This window comes from Mobula hypostoma, chromosome 8 (assembly GCF_963921235.1).
Source record: "Mobula hypostoma chromosome 8, sMobHyp1.1, whole genome shotgun sequence".
Classification (NCBI taxonomy): domain Eukaryota; kingdom Metazoa; phylum Chordata; class Chondrichthyes; order Myliobatiformes; family Myliobatidae; genus Mobula; species Mobula hypostoma.
In genome coordinates this window covers 150,903,138-150,920,336 of record NC_086104.1, presented here as the reverse complement: position 1 = coordinate 150,920,336, position 17,199 = coordinate 150,903,138, and the positions used below count along the sequence as shown (strand labels likewise).

Here is a 17,199-nt window from a genome sequence, read left to right as displayed (position 1 = left end):
CCACAAAACAAACAGACGGCAGAAGAAAGACGGCTGTGAGCTTTTAATAGCATAATTTGATGGATATTTTGAAACTGCATTTATTTTATTGATTTGCTATTCCAGGTTATTGAAAGAAGCAAGATTAAGGTGTTTTCTCTGGGGCGGCAGAGGCTGAGGTGAGATCTGATTGAGGTTTACAAGATAATGAGAGTGGACGGACAGTACCTGTTTCCCAGGGTTGAAATGTCTAATACCAGAGGACATGCATTGTAGGTGAGGGGGGTTTTTACTCAGAGAGTTGTGGAAGCCTGGAATGCACTGCATGGTATGGTGGTAGAGGCAAATACATTAGAGGTATTAACCGACGCTTGGATAGACATATGGTTGTGAGGAAGATGCAGGGATATGGACCTGATGCACTGGTCGTACATGCAGCCTGGTACAGCCGTTCCGATCTATTCTTACTTCCTTCTTCTTACTTTTTAACTTACGTTATTTTTTGTTTTTTTTTTCTCACGGTAACACGTCGAAGCTGCACCCTCTCTAACATGCTGGTAGAGAGAGTTTTATTTGGATTTTTTTTAGCGTTGGAAATGGTTACATCCCGACACGTGTGACAGAAGCAAGGTCGCATTGTGTATTCCAGGGACCAGCAAATGCCGGCCGGTTTAGCGAGCAGAGCGGCGGACACCCCCGCTGAAATTCAGAGGAAAACACACAGAGGATGCAGAGGGGGATCACAAAGCCGAGGAAAGAGGACCGGGTCGAGACAACAGAGACTTTTGGAGAAGAGGAGTTCGGTGGGTAATACCGTTCCGGCTGACCGGAAGTGCACTGAGAGCGGTAAGCGTAAAGGAGTTGGGTGCTTACTGATCTGGTTAACAACAGATGGTGCAATCCGGGGTATATTACGATCGAGGAATGCGTTTGCAGACTGGATATTGAAATTTTTACTGTTGGACTTCGGCCACATTCCACCGTGATACAACACTTGGCAGCGTGGGAGGTCGTTCCTGCCTGTGGCCATCGAACGTGCAGCTCCTCCTGTGGAGGGTCAGACACCCTGAGCCAATAGACTGGTCCTGGACTTATTTTCCACCTGGCATAGTTTGCATTTTGTTGTTTGATTGTTTGTGGTTTTTGTATTGCTATATTTACGCTCTATTCTTGGTTGGTGCGGCTGTAACGAAACCAAATTTCCCTCGGGATTAATAAAGTATATCTATCTATCTATCTATGATGTAGGTATTTTAGTGTTTGGGTGAATTTGATTTGCTTTTTAACTAGTTCAGCACAACACTATGGGCCGAATGGCCTCTTCCTGCGCTGTACTGTTCTGTGTTCTTAAATAATTTCAAATTTTACTTTAAAAAGTTCTCTGATCACAGTGGCATGGAAAATTTCTTCTGCTGCTAAAAATAAATAGCTGAGCAATTGTTTTTCAGCAACATTCCTCTTCTGTTTGTTTACTTGCATCGCGGTGTGTGATACAGCATGGACTACTCCCTACTTAAATGATAAAAGATTACCAAACATTTCTCCTCACAAAAATTCTGATCTTTCAAATTGGCCGCTGTTCAAGTCTAATCAGTGTTTCTTACACATGATTTGTGCAGAAGCAGAATTTGGCCCATTAGGTCTGCTCCGATATTCCTCCATGGCTGATATATAATCCTTCCTAGCCCCATTCTCTTGCGTTCTTCTCATAAACTTTTACCCACTCCCAACTAATCAAGAACCTCTGCTTTAAATATGCCCAATGACTTGGCCTCCACAGCCATCTATAGCAATGAATTCCACAGATTCACCACCCTCTGGCTAAGAAATTCCTCCTCATCTCTGTTCTAAAGTAATGTCCTTATATATTCTGAAACTCCCCCCTCCCCCACCCACCACCCCAACTTTGAAAATATCCTCTCCATGTCTTCTCTATCTGGACCTTTCAATATTTGATAGGTTTCAGTAAGCTCTCTCCTCATTCTTCTAAACTCCAGCAAGTACAGGCCCAGAGCCATCAAATGCTCCTTATACATTAACCCTTTCATTCCTGGGATCATTCTCGTGATCTTCTGCTGGACCTTCTCCAATGCCAGCACATCCTTTCTTAGGTAAAGGATAGCATCTTAGCTGGTAATCGTCAGAATCCCCTAAAAAGTCAACCTTTATCCTTAAGCATGAGAAATTCTGCATATGCTGGAAATCCAAAACAACACAAATTCTAGAGGAACTCAGCAGGTCGGGCAGCATCTATGAAAATGAATAAACAGTCAATGGTTCAGGCTGAGATCCAATATTGGGTGTAAAATAAGATAACACTCTCCTTCTTGGAGTGGAACAGCAGCGCAGACAGTACAGCCGCCACGTCAGAGACCTGCATCCGTGTTGTATCTCTTCGTGATAGGGGGTCCCAACCTGAGGTCCATGGCATAAAAAAGGTTGGAACCCCTGCTTATGACTTTAGGTGGATTAGAGAGTGTGATTCTTGTGTGTGCTCTCATCTGTGTGTCTTGTCCACCTTTCGAAATATTGAACAGTTCCATGAGACAAGACTAACTGCAAACCATTAAGCGGTTTTGTCTCCCAGCAGATCAGAGTTCCCAAACTATTTTAATGCCATGGATCCCTATCATTAACCCAGGGGTCCGTGAACCCCAGGTTGGGAATTCCTGCAGTAGATGGATGCATCATCCTCGTATCCAACCATGTAATGAAACACCTCATGGGAAATAATAAAGAAAATGGAAGTCGGCATTGGAAATGAGCACAATGAAATAAACACAAATGTGGTCAGAGGGTAGAGGATTGGGGATGGAGGAGAGGGTGTAGAGGAGGGAGATTGGAGGAGGGGTTAGAGGAAAGGGGGTGGAGAGTTGGGGGTGAAGGAGATTGGGGGAAGAGAGGATTGGAGGAGGGGGTGGAGGAGAGGGGTGTGAAGGAGATTGGGTGTGAAAATCAGGTTGGATAGGGGTTTGGTAGAATGAGGAATAGAGGGAGGAGGTGGAGGGGGGTGAAGGCACTGATGGAGGAAAAGGGGTCCCAACCTTCCCAAAAGATGATTACTATCTCTGTACTGTTAAGATTCCTTAAGCAATTGTAAGCCCTAAGAAGCTTTTTTTAAGCTTAATTGGCATGTCTCGTTCGTCAACCTTTTGGCATGTTTATGCATATCAATTCATTACAATGCACTGAGCTAGAATAAGGTAAAACAACAACGCAGAATAAAGTGTAAACAATACTTAAAGAGTGCAGTGCAAGATCAAAACAAGGTAGATTGTGAAGTCAAGACTCCATCTTATCATACAAGAGGTCCATTTAAGAGTCCGATAAAAGTGGGATAGAAGCTGTCCTTGAGCCTGCTGGTATGTGCTTTCAGGCTTTTGTATCTTCTGCCCAATGGAAGAGGGGAGAAGAGAGATGGAAGAGGGGAGAAGAGAGATGGAAGAGGGGAGAAGAGAGTTAGGAGAGGGAAGTAGAGATTAGGGAGAGGAAAGAAGAGAGATGTAAGAGAGGAGAAGAGAGATGGGAGGGAGAGAAGAAGAGTTGATCGGAATTTTAATGACAACGTAAGGGAGGGGATTGATTGGGATGTTTTGGAGTAATAGGAGGCTCTCTGCTACTTCTTCCTCGTCACCAACATGCAACTTCACTGACATTAAAACAACTGCTACAACTGTGCGTCACAGGAAAGTTACCGTTCATGTCTCAAATCTGAAATGAAATCATCTTTCTCCATTGCTACAATATTTTCTTTGAATGCAGATACCACTTTCTTTTTCCTTTTCGATGTTTCCAGATTTCACGATAACCAGGAATATTCCTGTTCTTCTCCTTTCCTGAGCTTTCAATTTGCTCTTTCCAGCGTACTAAAGCTCCATTTGGCGACTCTTGTCTGTAACTCATCGAGCTTATTGACCAATAAACATGCAGGTCAGCTCTGCCATCGGTGTAGCACTCCAGTGCTCATTTTGCTGGAATACAAAATGGATTGCCTTCACCTGCGGTTGACCCAGCACGAGATGAGGAACTGCTGTGTGCTTGTTCTTGCAGAAACGTGGCTCCAGAACAACATCCCATGCACCATTAATCTTCAGGGTGTGCCATTCAGGGACTTGTGCTAATGTTATTTTGTGACTGTCTATGCTGTCATAACTAAACATGCTGTGTTCTCTGATTGAGTGCATGTCCTGTATTTTGCACGTTGGCTCTGGAGGAACCATGTTTCATTTGGCTGTATAAAGGTGTATGGTTGAATGACAATTAAACTTGAAACATCTAGATACACGCATTGCACATCTTCCTCAAGTACCTCCCATTGCAATCGCTTGAGTTACTGAACTATTCCCCACTCATGGCTTGGTCTCTCATAGATCATTGTGAGTGGGTTCCCTCACCAATTTTCCAACTCGGCTTCTATCCACCCTCGGAGCAAAAGACTGAGACTTGTTATCAACCTACCTTTCTTCCATTAGTTCTCTTATGGCGGCCACAGTTGGACCCGAACCAAGATGTGTGTAGTAAGGACCTTCGTCTTTTTCTATGATTTGCTCTGTGGAATAGGAACAAAACATCAAAGATATCAACAATATTTATCAAGCCACCTCAAGGCTAGGTACAACACCCAAACGAGATCATACCTTCAAAGATTTTATTTGTACTTAAATTATACATCTCAAATTAGTGGTGGTGGGGTCAATGTCCTTGGCATCAGCTCCCCATGTACTAGCTGAACTAACCAATCACCTGTCCAGGATAGATACCTGCTTACATGCATTAACAACTGAGAATGAAGGTCTCTCCAGTCACTGTCCACACAATCTCACTTCAAAGGTCATTAAATGAGTAGATTTTTAAAGTCTTTTTCGGCATTTTGGGATTAGATTACATTACATAGAACAGTATAGCACAGTACAGGCCTCTCAGTCCAAGATATTGTGCCAATCCTTTAATCTACTATAAGATCAGTCCAATCCTTTTCTCTATTTTTCTTTCATCCATGTGCCTATCCAAGTGTCTCTAAAATGTCCCTGATCTATCTGCCTCTATCACCTCTCCTGGCAGCACATTCCACACACCCACCACTCTGTGTTACTTTACTTTATTGTCACCAAACAATTGATACTAGAGCGTACAATCATCACAGTGATATTTGATTCTGCGCTTCCTGCTCCCTGGAGTACAAATCGATAGTAAATATTAAAAATTTAAATTATAAATCATAAATAGAAAATAGAAAACGGAAGGTAAGGTAGTGCAAAAAAACCGAGAGGCAGGTCCGGATATTTGGAGGGTACGGTCCAGATCCGGGTCAGGATCCGTTCAGCAGTCTTATCACAGTTGGAAAGAAGTTGTTCCCAAATCTGGACGTACGAGTCTTCAAGCTCCTGAGCCTTCTCCCGGAGGGAAGAGGGACGAAAAGTGTGTTGGCTGGGTGGATCGTGTCCTTGATTATTCTGGCAGCACTGCTCCGACAGCGTGCGGTATAAAGTGAGTCCACGACGGAAGATTGGTTTGTGTGATGTGCTGGGCTGCCATTCTTCTTGGACTTTCCTCCCAACACCTTAAAGTTATGACCAGTAATAAACATGTAATATTGGATCATTTTTCTCAATAAATAAATTAACAAGTATTACATTTTTTCTGTTTATTTAATTGGGTTCTCTTTATCTAGTTTTAGGACTTATTTTGTGAAGATCTGATCACATTTAGGTCATACTCATGCAAAAATTCTAAAGAGTTCACAAACTTTCTAGCACCACCGGAAGAATCAGCAGACCTAGGGGGAAGGAACAGACAGGTGAGAAGAGGTAAGGAGCCAGAGAGGAGAATAGAGGAAGAGGGGAGGCGGAGGGCAAAAACCTTTTTTACCGGAAAGAGGAACTCAGGAGACCTGATGAAGGGTCTCGGCCCAAAACAGTGACTGTTTATTTCTCTCCACAGATGCTACCTGACTTGCTGAGTTCCTCCAGCATTTTGTGCGTGTTGCTCAAGATTTCCAGCATCTGCAGAATCTCTTGTGTATATTAAACAGGTACTTATAAACTGGAAAATACTAAGTTAGCACTATGCTTATAAATATTGACTTCACAATCACCACATCAGTCGGATTGGTATATTTGAAAACCCCGCCAACAAAATGGAATGTATTGACATCAGTTTTAGTGGGAAATATGGGACTCGTGTTTGGTCAATAGGGCATGGACATACTGTACAGTTAGAAAAAGAATGTGCTCTTGTTAGGATTTCACTTTTAACACGCTGACCTGACTTGTGCTTGCATGCTCGAAGGGACCTGGATGTATTTCAATCTGCTGTTCAGCTAGCAGTATCAACATCAAACAGTCCAAGATAAACCCATTGGGAAGCAGCCCGTTCAATTACTTTCCATACACCGTGGAATCTTTTCAAATGTTGAATAACGTGCGCTCAGGAAGGGAAATTGAGAATTAGTACAGGAAAACCAAGGACGGACCTGATGAAAGTTCGATGTAATTGCTTAATTGTTGTGCTCTTGCGATGGTCGTGCAGGGTGAATGAACCATTAGAGGAAAGTATTGTTACTTGGGAAGTAAGGTGTTTCTTATTGAACTTGAGGGCAGGAGGGAAGGTTTTGAAGGATTTACCTCAGGAAACTGAAATACATCAGGCAGCAAAGTGTGGAAAAGATGGGCTTAGTGCATTGAAAGAGAAGAAGACCATTTGACATAGGAGGAGAATTGGGCCATTTGGCCCATTGAGTCTGCTCTGCCATACCATCACGGCTGATTTATTATCCATCTCAATACCATACTCCTGCCTTCTCCCTGTAACCTTTGACACCTTAACTAATCAAGAAGCTATCCACCTCCACTCTGTTCCTCTTTTCATTATTACCATCAGGAAGGAGATGCACACTCAATAATTCAGGAACCGCTTCAGATTTCTGAATGGGCACTGAACCTCACTACTTTTTTATTTCCTATTTTTGCACTACTTATTTAGTTTAATTATATATTCATTCTTACTGTAATTCATGTGTTTCTTCTCTCTCTATTATCATGTATTGCAAAGCTATCAAATCTCCCCACATATGCTGGTGATATTAAACCTGATTCTGAAATATACCCAATGACTTGGCCTCCACTCTCTGGCAAAAGAAATTCCTCCTCATCTCCATCCTAGAGGTCGTGCCCTCTGGTCCTGGACTCCCCCACTATGGGGAACATCCTATCAATGTCCACTTCATTTAGGCCTTTCAGTATTTTTGTAGGTTTTAATGAGATTCCACACACCACCACTCATTTTCCTAAACTCCAGCGAGAACAGGCCCAGAGCCATCAAGCACTCCCATTCTGTAATGTGTGCTTGCGTCCTGGTGTAATTACAAACACTGTCTGGATCCAAGATGGACTTGAGATAGTAGGTGCTTTCCCAAAGCTGATATGCTTGCCCTTTATTTCAAGAGTAAATGTACACTAATGCACTTTACATAATTTTCCTGGTACATTTTCTCTCTGTTGTCCACCAGCTGAAGAAGTAGGAGCAGGAGGAGGCGTTCATCAACCCCGCACCCCCAACACCATTCTCCAGCACCATCCCCATTTCCCCACACTGAAGATATACACGCCTCGAATCCACTGCAGCTCCAAACTGCTCAGTGTGCCACAGAGTCTTGAAAAAGTCTTCAGCCCCCACAACTACTTCCATACTTTACAATCTCACATTCTAAATTTAAAATACACTGAAGTCAGATTTTTTGAGCTAAACTACTAAACACCGTGCATCATGTCAAATTAAAAGAAGAATTCCAAAACATACCAACAATTTCCTAAAAATTAAAAACCAAAATTGTGAGGCTGAAAAAGCATTCCTCCCCTTTGTAATTACTACACCAACTTTCCTCAGGTGCATTACTGTGTATCACTTTACCAACTCACCCGATTTGTTGATGTAGAAAATTGGAGGATCACCTGTTTTCAATGAATTCATAAGAATAAATACCATCTCTCCATATGGTCCAAAAGTATGGTAGATTTTCAACAGACCAAACCAAAATGAAGACCATAAGACAAAGGAGCAGAAGTTGGCCATTTGGCCCATCGAGTCTGCTCCACCATTTTATCATGAGCGGATCCATTCTCCCATTTAGTCCCACTCCCCCGCCTTCTCACCATAACCTTTGATGCCCTGGCTACTCAGATACCTATCAATCTCTACCTTAAATACACCCAATGACTTGGCCTCCACTGTCGCCTGTGACAACAAATTCCATAGATTCACCACCCTCTGGCTAAAAAAATTTCTTTGCATCTCTGTTCTGAATGGGCGCCCTTCAATCTTTAAGTCATGCCCTCTCGCACTAGACTCCCCCATCATGGGAAACAACTTTCCCACATCCACTCTGTCCATGCCTTTCAACATGCGTGTACTTCACGTGCAAGACAAAAGAACATTCAGGGAAATGATAATAGAGAAGCATAAATCTGGGGAAGGGTACAGGACCATCTCAAAGGCTCTGAACACACCTCAGAGCTCACTGCAGCCCTTCATGAAAAAGTGGGAAAATATGAAACCACAGCCACACTGCCTAGGTCAGGCCGCCTCTCTAAACTTATCGTCGGAGAAGAATGGCGCTTGTAAGAGAGGCTACTGTGATGCCAACAGTCACTTTGAGTGATCTGCAGAAGTCAGTGGCTGCAACTGGAGATGAATTCATGACTCCACGGTCTTTGAGGCCCTGCACAAAAAGGGTATTTATGGAAGAATGGCAATGAAGAAACACTAACCAAATAAAAGCATGTCCTTGCCCGTGAAGAATTTGCAAAATGTCGCATAGAAGATACTGTAAAGATGTGGATGAAGGTCTTATGGTCGGATGACACTAAGGCAGAACTTTATGGCCTTAACACGAAGTGGTAGGTGTGGTGGAAATCTAATATTGTGCATCAGCCAGGTAGCACCATCCCTACTGTAAAGTATGGTGGAGGTAGCATCATGCTATGGGGATGCTTTTCAGCAGAAGGGATGAAATCTGGTCAGGACTGATGGGAAGATGAATGCTGCTAAATACAGAGATCCTGGATAAAAACCTGCTCACCTCTGCCAGAAAGCTTAAATTGGGGCAGAAGCTCGTCATTCAGCAAGACAACAACCCAAAGCACACTGCCAGAGCAACCATGGAGTCACTTCAAATGAAGAAAATTGATGTCCTTGAGTGATTCAGTACGACTCCTGATTGACTATCTCTGGCAAAACCTTAAGATCGCCATTCACAACCACTCTCCAACTAACCTGGCACAGCTTGAGCAATTTAGCAAGGAGGAATGTGAAAGCTAATAGAGGCTTATCCAAAAAGACTACTGGCTGTAATAGCTGCGACAGGTGGTTCAACTAAGTACTGAGCGAAGGGGGATGAATCCTGACATATCAGGTTTTCAATTTTTAGTTTTTTCTGCTTTACAATTTACCTTGGTTTTTAGGCTCGACTATGAAAAAAGGAGCACGTGATTCACAAATAGAAATTCTCTGTTAAATTGATCAAAATCCCCGGTTGTAATACTCATTTATGTGAACAAAGGGTTGGGGGCTGAACACTTTTACAAGGCACTGTATGTATTAAACTCAGTGCATTGTATATCCCGTTAATTTATTCAATGCCTCAAATGGAATAGATTTCAAACATAAAGCACAAAATGCTGGTGTGACTGAGTGATACATACATTCTGTGGGCACTTAATTACGTACCCCTGTACAACCGGCTGTAAATGCAAATATCTGATCAGCCAATCATGTGGCAGCAACTCAATGCATAAAAGCATGTAGGCATGGTCAAGAGGTTCAGTTGTTGTTCAGAATGGGGAAGAAATGTGATCAAAATGACTTCTTGACCTGGGAGTGATAGTTGGTTTAAGTATCTTAGAAACGGTTTATCTCCTGGGATGTCCATGCACAATAGTCTCCAGAATTTACAGAGAATGGTGCGAGTAACAAAATAGTGAGCAGCAGTTCTGTGGGCGAAAGGGCCTTGTTAGCGAGAGAGGTCAGAGGAGACAGTAACTCAAATAACCACGCGTTACAACACTGGTGTGCAGAAGAGCATCTCTGAATGCACAACACGCCGAACCTTGAACTGGATGGGCTATAGCAGATGACCACGACTGTACACTCAGTGGCCACTTATAAAGAGGTCACTAAGTATACATTCTACTGGCCAGGGTGAACTTCCAGGCAAGCAGCAATATTTTATGATATTTTTAACAGAGAAAAAAAAACACAGCAACTCAGAGGTTTAAACTGCAGTACCAGTGGCAAAAGTACCTGTTTGTAACATTAACAAGATACATAGAGTCATAGAAAAGTACAGCACAGAAACAGGCCCTTCGGCCCATCTAGTCCATGCCAGACCATTTAAACTGCCTTCACCCATTGACCTGCACCAGGATCATAGCCCTCCATACCCCTACTATCCATGTACCTATCCAAACTCCTCTTAAACGTTGAAATCGAGCTCGCACGCACCACTTGCGCTGGTAACTCATACCACACACTGACAATCCTCTGAGTGAAGAAGTCTCCCTTCAATCTTTTCACCTTTCATCCTTACTGAAGACCTCAAGCTGTCATCCCACCCAACCCAGATGCCCTCCGTGTATCTGAATGGAATGCTGTCACTGTGACCTTAACCTGCCCTTGATATTACACTCAACTGAGACTGTCAACAGGAAGCAGACAGAGTTCAGCATCAAACTGCACGCAGTAAACATGCTTGACAAATAGCAATTGCATTTAGATGGATCTGTCCACAATTTGGCCACTGGTTCCTGTTTTGACTGAGTTCTTGTTTGCAGCTGACTCATCTTTACTCTTCAAAATTCACTTTGTTCTTGATTGAATCCAAAGTCCACAAACAAGGCTAAAATCTTGCCTGCTTCTTTTACTAAATTTAATGGCTTGTGTTCTGTGACTAACTTTGACCATTCCCAATTTGAACACGTTTATCCATCATCCAAACTGCTGCAGGATAGGAGTGTGTTGAGTCTGAGTAACATACACAAAATACTGGAACAGCTCAGCAGGTCAGGCAGCATCTATGGAAATGAATAAACAGTTGACCTTTCAGGCGGAGGTCCTTTCATCAGGACTGGAAACAAAGTGGAGAGAAGTCATTACAAGATGGTGGGATGGGGGAAGTGGACTGTCGGGGCCTACTGACCGTCATTGCTTCATCCTGCTGCTGCCCCCCTAAACTCATGTCCGCATACTTTTTTTTTGTTTCCCCTCTCCCACCTTCATATTTTGACTTCTTTCCATTTCCTTCCCAGGCCTGATAAAGGGTCTGAATCTGAAATGTTGGCTTTTCATTCCACTGCATCGATACTGTGAGACTTTCTGAGTTCAGCCAATATTTTGTGTGTGTTACTCTGGAGGGCTTCGTGACATTTACTTGGCTCTGCGCTGAACTGAGTCTGAGGCTGTGGCCTGCTTCAGTTGCTTCGAGCTTTGGGTCTATAGTTCTGAATACTATTTGCTTACTTTTATAGTTTGCACAATTTGTTTTATTTTTCCTCTGCACATTGAGTATTCAATGGTCTTTTTTAAAATGGGTTCTTTTGGGTTTCTTTGTGTTGTGGCTGCCTAGAAGGAGGCAAACCTCAAGGGTGTATAATATCTATATACTTTGATAATAAATGTACTTTGAATTTTGATTTGCATAATCTCTGGTGTTTATGTGCTGAGCTGAATTCTGCTGTCCCTCAACCCTACCTGCTCTGAGTAATGACCGCTAAAGTCACTTTCTCCATTCACTGAGACCACAGTAATTATGGGAGTGTACAGACTGGCTGCATCATGGTCAGGTATGGAAACACCAATGCCTTTGAATGGAAAATCCTATAAAAGGTAGTGGATTTGGCCTAGTACGTCATGGGTAAAGCTCTCCCAACCATTGAGCTCATCTACATGAAACGCTGCCATAGGAAAGCAGCGTCCATCATCAGAGATCCCCACCACCCAGGTCATACTCTCTTCTCGCTGCTGCCATCAGGTAGAAAGTACAAGATCCTCAGGACTCACACCACCAGGTTCAGGAACAGTTACTACCCCCCAACCATCAGGCTCTTGAACTAAGGGGATAACATCACTCACTTGCCCATCCTTTGAGATGTTGCCACAACCAATGATCTCACCTTAAGGACACTTTATCTTGTGATCTCATGTTCTCATTATCTATATATTTGCATTTGCAGAGTTTGCTGTCTTCTGCACTCTGCTTGATCTTTCATTAATCCTGTTATAGTTACTATTCTATAGACTTATTGAGTATGCCCGCAGGACAATTAATCTCAGGATTGTATATGTTGGCATATTCGTACTTCGATAGTAAAATTTACTTAGAATTTTACTTTGAACTAACTCCATATACTTGCCCGCCACAACAGACTGCAGAAGTTAGAATCGGAAGCCAGGATCTGCTGGAGAAACTCAGCTTGTTAAGCCACATCTGTGGGAGGGAAGGAACTGTTGGACGTTTCGGGGATGAAACCGGATCAGCATTAGTCCTGATGCAGAGTTTCGATCCAAAACGTTGACAATTCCATTCCCCCTACAGATGCGGCTCGACCTGCTGAGCTCCTCCACCAGATTGGTTGTTACTCCAGACAGTCATCTCTGCTTTAATATCAATGTTAGTTCAGTGGGTTCAAATATTCAAAGTACATTTATTATCAAAGTATGTATACAAGATACAACCCTGAGATCCGTCTACCCCACAAAACAAAGAAAAACCATGAGACCCGTTGAAAGAAAATCATCGAACCCCCATCCCCAGGCGCAAACGGCAATGAAAAAAAGAGCAAGTGGAAAACACAAAATATGAAGCGCAAAACCGAAAGAGCCCAGACAAATCTACTTCAGCTTAGTATTCATTAACTGCAGGCTGCCCCGATGCAAAGCCACCCAAAATAGCAACCAAAAAAAAGGAGCGACCAGAAACTAGAAACACATCATAACGTGAACTACAGAGTCCAACCACAAACTGCGTCAATTAAACCCAGCCCAGGTCCCAGGACTCCAACGCAATCCTCCGGCAGCATCGATTCGTTGCTTCATTTGGGAGCAGTGAGTTAAAGGGGGGAGAGAGACCGTCACACGCAGACACCTTCCTCTGGCAGCCCCAAGTGAGAGGCTGGTGGACGGCACTGAATACCCGCTAGCCCCCCACACTCGCCTTGATAACTTCAATCTTCCGCAGTGCTTTAATCAGCAAGAAATGGAGTCGATCACCATCTCGCGCCCAGTCTCCATGCTTCTTGGATTCTGGTTAATCAGGGCAGCTGCTTATCTGGGACAACTCTTAGAGAACAAAAACTAATCAAGAAATTAACTGGGATTCCCTTCACTTATTTTGAACAATATGCCGCTTAATTAAGACTGCAGGCTGTTGCCAAACAGTTTCTAACTAGCGTCAGTTGTGTGGTCGTTAGACACTACACTGTACTTAGCACATGTAGATGAAACCATATACCACCTTGCAGGCATTTACAGGCAAATAAAAAAAAATACAATGGGATTTATGAAAAACGGGCAGACGACCAATGTGCAAATAGAAAAAACAATAATACTGAGAACGTGAGTTGTAGAGTCCCTGAAAGTGAGTTTCGGAATCAGAATCTCTCTATTGCCAGTGTGTGAAACATACTGGTTCGGTGCCAAGCATAAAACACAGGGCAATACCATAACACACAACACAATAGCAACCAACAATTTACAAGACAGTAGTGCAAACAGCCACGAGCAATCAACAATCAGCAGAACGGTCACATGCACTAACATCGATAATCAAAACTTAAATAAATGTGAACATATGAACAGACTCAATAATTGTCAACAGAACAAGGAGAGCAGGAAGGAGCATTTAACAGATGTTGTGCAGGCTCAGTCAGGATATTACGCCTGAGTGAGTTTTGTTGAGAAGGTGGTCAGCTACAGGAAAGAAGCTTCGGAGATGACGTGTAGTCCTGGCGATGACGGACCTGTAGCGTCTCCCTGATAGCCATTTGGTGAATAGGTGACTGCTGGGGTTTTCTTTGGTCTGGAGAGGAACGGGTCTTTTAATGTTGGTAGCAGACGGCCAATGATCTTCTCCACCGAGTGGACCACTCACTGCAACCTGGACCTGGAGACGGAGGAGGCAGTGGAAAACCAAACTGTGATGGTGGTGGCCATAACACGCTCAAAGATGGCTGAGTAAATATTTATCAGGATACACGCTGAGATGTTTGTGTAGGTTGTGGAATCAGTTTGGAGTTGAGGTGAGTGAAGTTACCCATGCTGGCGCAGGAGCCTGAAGTTTGCAGGATATAGTGTGTACTGCTTTTACCTGGTTGCCACGGGGTGTATCACATACAAAGGCAACTCACTGCAAAAACCGCAGAGTTGTGGGCACATCTCGGCCCAGCACAGATTCCAGCCTCCCCTCCATGGAGTCTGTCCATATACGCACTTTGGTAGGAAGAATAAAGGCCTAGACTATTTTCTGAGTTCAGCGATGAGAAGTGCAAAGGGACTTGGGAATCCTGTATGTGGTGACATATATGTACTCTGATAATAAAACTGACTTTGAACTTTGAACTTTAAAGGTTAACTTGGAGGTTGAGGAAGGCAAATGCGATGTTAGTGCTCCTTTCCAGATAGAACTTTGGAGGCCATGTCATTGGGTGTATATAAGGCAAAGATTGATAGGTTTTTGATTGGTAAAGATATTATGGATTAAGGGGAGAAGGGGAGAGAACGTTGAGAAAGAAAACATCCATGATTGAATGGCAGAGCAGACTTGATGGGCTGAATGGCCTAATTCTGCTCTTATACCTTATGGTCTCTTGGTCTATGGAAAGACCACATCCTACAGCTTCTAGTCCAAGGAAAAATATCACCATTCATTCATCGTCAAAATTAAGTCCTCTGACTCCCTGCTTGACAGTGCTATGGGAGCACCTTCACAAGTGGCCCAAGAGGGCAATTTAGCAACTAAAGAAGGGCCCCAAATGATGGCCTTGCATCAATGCTTATTGCCCTGAATAAATGTTCCTTCAGAAAACTAACACTTTTTATTGGCTCGCTATTTAAAAATACTTTTTTTTCACAGTTCTTTCAGCTCAAAATGGAAACTTCACATTTTCACATCATTCTCCATCTGCCATTTATTGCCCACTCATCTTGCCTGTCCCTGCTGTCATTTTTGATGACAGCTCTGCGTCCCCCTCGTGAGTTGTGTTCCCACTTCACCCTCACATCTACAGTAACTTGGAAATGTTACAGCCAGTCTCCACGTCAGAGTCACCTTGTAGAAATGGGTTGGACGCTGCTGAGGTGCAAACATTAAACCAAGTGCTGGTTGGTTTAGGGCTTGGCTCCAAGTTATGATAACTCAGGACTCCAGGTCAGATTATAATATGAGCCGCCTCTGGGTAACAAATGCTCACCTCTCTATATGAATGAACTCCCACAACATTATTAAACTAAAAATTTCAACATACTTTCACTCCTACAACTCGTTTCCTCTCTCTCTCCATTTTTTAGTAAATCGGTCTTTCACATTAGTCTTACTCAGCTTTCGAAGCCATTCATTACAATACTGTGGAGGTATGGTTACCATGGTCACCATATCCTATTTTCATCTTCTCTAATTGCCAGCAGAACACACATCTGTTTACTTTCCCAATGTCGCCCTCACCCTGATGGCCAGCTTCGTATGTGGCTGCATCAGGTTGTGTGTAGAACCCAGGTATGTGGGCACCAAGTACCACTATGTGCCCAGGTTCTACTTGTCGCCCTGGCTACGAAGGATGGGTCTGGCCCCACTCCCGCGCAACGCCCCAGTCAGCTGGTCGTTGTCGGTATACCTGTCCTACGTAGCAAAGTTCTTCCAGGAGAACGCCTTTGACCACAGGGCCATCAGGCAGTGGTCGGCACGTAGTGTCCTGCAGGCACTGCAGGAGAAGGACGTGATGGACACAGTGGGGTGGTTCCCTGAGCAGACTGTCCAGTTCATCTGGCAAAATGCCTCATCGCCAGATCTAACCAACAGGCACCAAGACCTCGCCTGGCTGGCGGTGAGAGGGGCCCTCCCAGTCAGAGCCCTCCTGTACGCCCGGAACGTCGTCTCCGCACCCCACTGCCCACGGGAGGACTGCAGTGAGGAGGAGTCTGTGACCCACCTCTTTGCACACTGCCAGTTCGCAAAGAGGGTGTGGAGGAGGATGGACGGGCTAGTGTCACGGTTTATCCCCAGCAGCTGCGTAACAGAGGACTCTCTGATCTACGGGCTGTTCCCGGGGACACACACGGACACCAACATCCGGTGCTGCTGGCAGATCATCAACTCAGTGAAAGACGCTCTTTGGTCGGCCCGAAACTTGATGATCTACCAGCACATGGAGATGTCCGTGGGAGAATGCTGCCGACTGGCACATTCTCGGCTGCAGGAGTACGTGCTGAGGGACGCACTGAAACTCGGTGCAGCCACCGCAAGGGCCCGGTGGGGAAGGACCACAGTATAGGTTTCTCCACCCGTGGGAGTGGGAGGGGTCGGTGGGCGGGGAGTATACCCCTCAACAATGATATGGTAAGCTGAACTACTGGAGTGCCACGTGGGTGGCTATAAATACGGATATGTACTGTGTATAATGGAAAGTTATTGAATGGTTTATTGTATATATTTATTTTTGAATAAAGTATATTTTGAAATAAAAAAAATAAGTCTATTCCTCCTGATTAAGTGTCTCGGCCTGAAACATCAACTTTTTATTCCGCTTCTTGGGTGCTGCCTGACCTGCTGAGTTCCTCCAGCATTTTGTGTGTGTTATTCTGGATTTCCAGCATCTGCAGAATCTCTTGAGTCTATTTCTCCAAAGCTCCAAGCACCACCATGGGAAAACGTGATCATCAGCTTTTAGGTTAATTAGGCAGCCGTTTATTTGGGACAACCTATAAATAACAAAAACTAAATCGAGAAAACAGCAAATAAGAGAAAATCTAGAGGTGCTGGTTGTTGGGATCCCCTTCGATTACTTGGAACACTACGCCACTCAACTTGGGCAGGGGACTGTTGCCAAACAACTTCAAACCAGCACCCCGTGCACTTGCGTGGCTATCAAGACACCGCACTATGCTCAGGCCCATCAGTTTTTAAATAGCGTCAGTTGCGTGTGTTTGTGTTCAAAAAGCAGAGGTTATGTCACAGGT

General features: G+C 43.9%; 1 protein-coding gene across 5 annotated transcripts in view; it reads right to left on the bottom strand.

Moving 5' to 3' along the window:
* The window catches only part of tet3 (tet methylcytosine dioxygenase 3), a 336,470-nt gene that overhangs the window by 69,657 nt on the left and 249,614 nt on the right, over positions 1–17,199 (bottom strand). For all 5 annotated transcript variants that reach the window (XM_063057052.1, XM_063057053.1, XM_063057054.1 and 2 more), the window contains one exon: positions 4,438–4,528. In XM_063057052.1, coding sequence (XP_062913122.1) covers positions 4,438–4,528 — 91 coding nt within the window. The remainder of the gene's footprint in view (positions 1–4,437; positions 4,529–17,199) is intronic.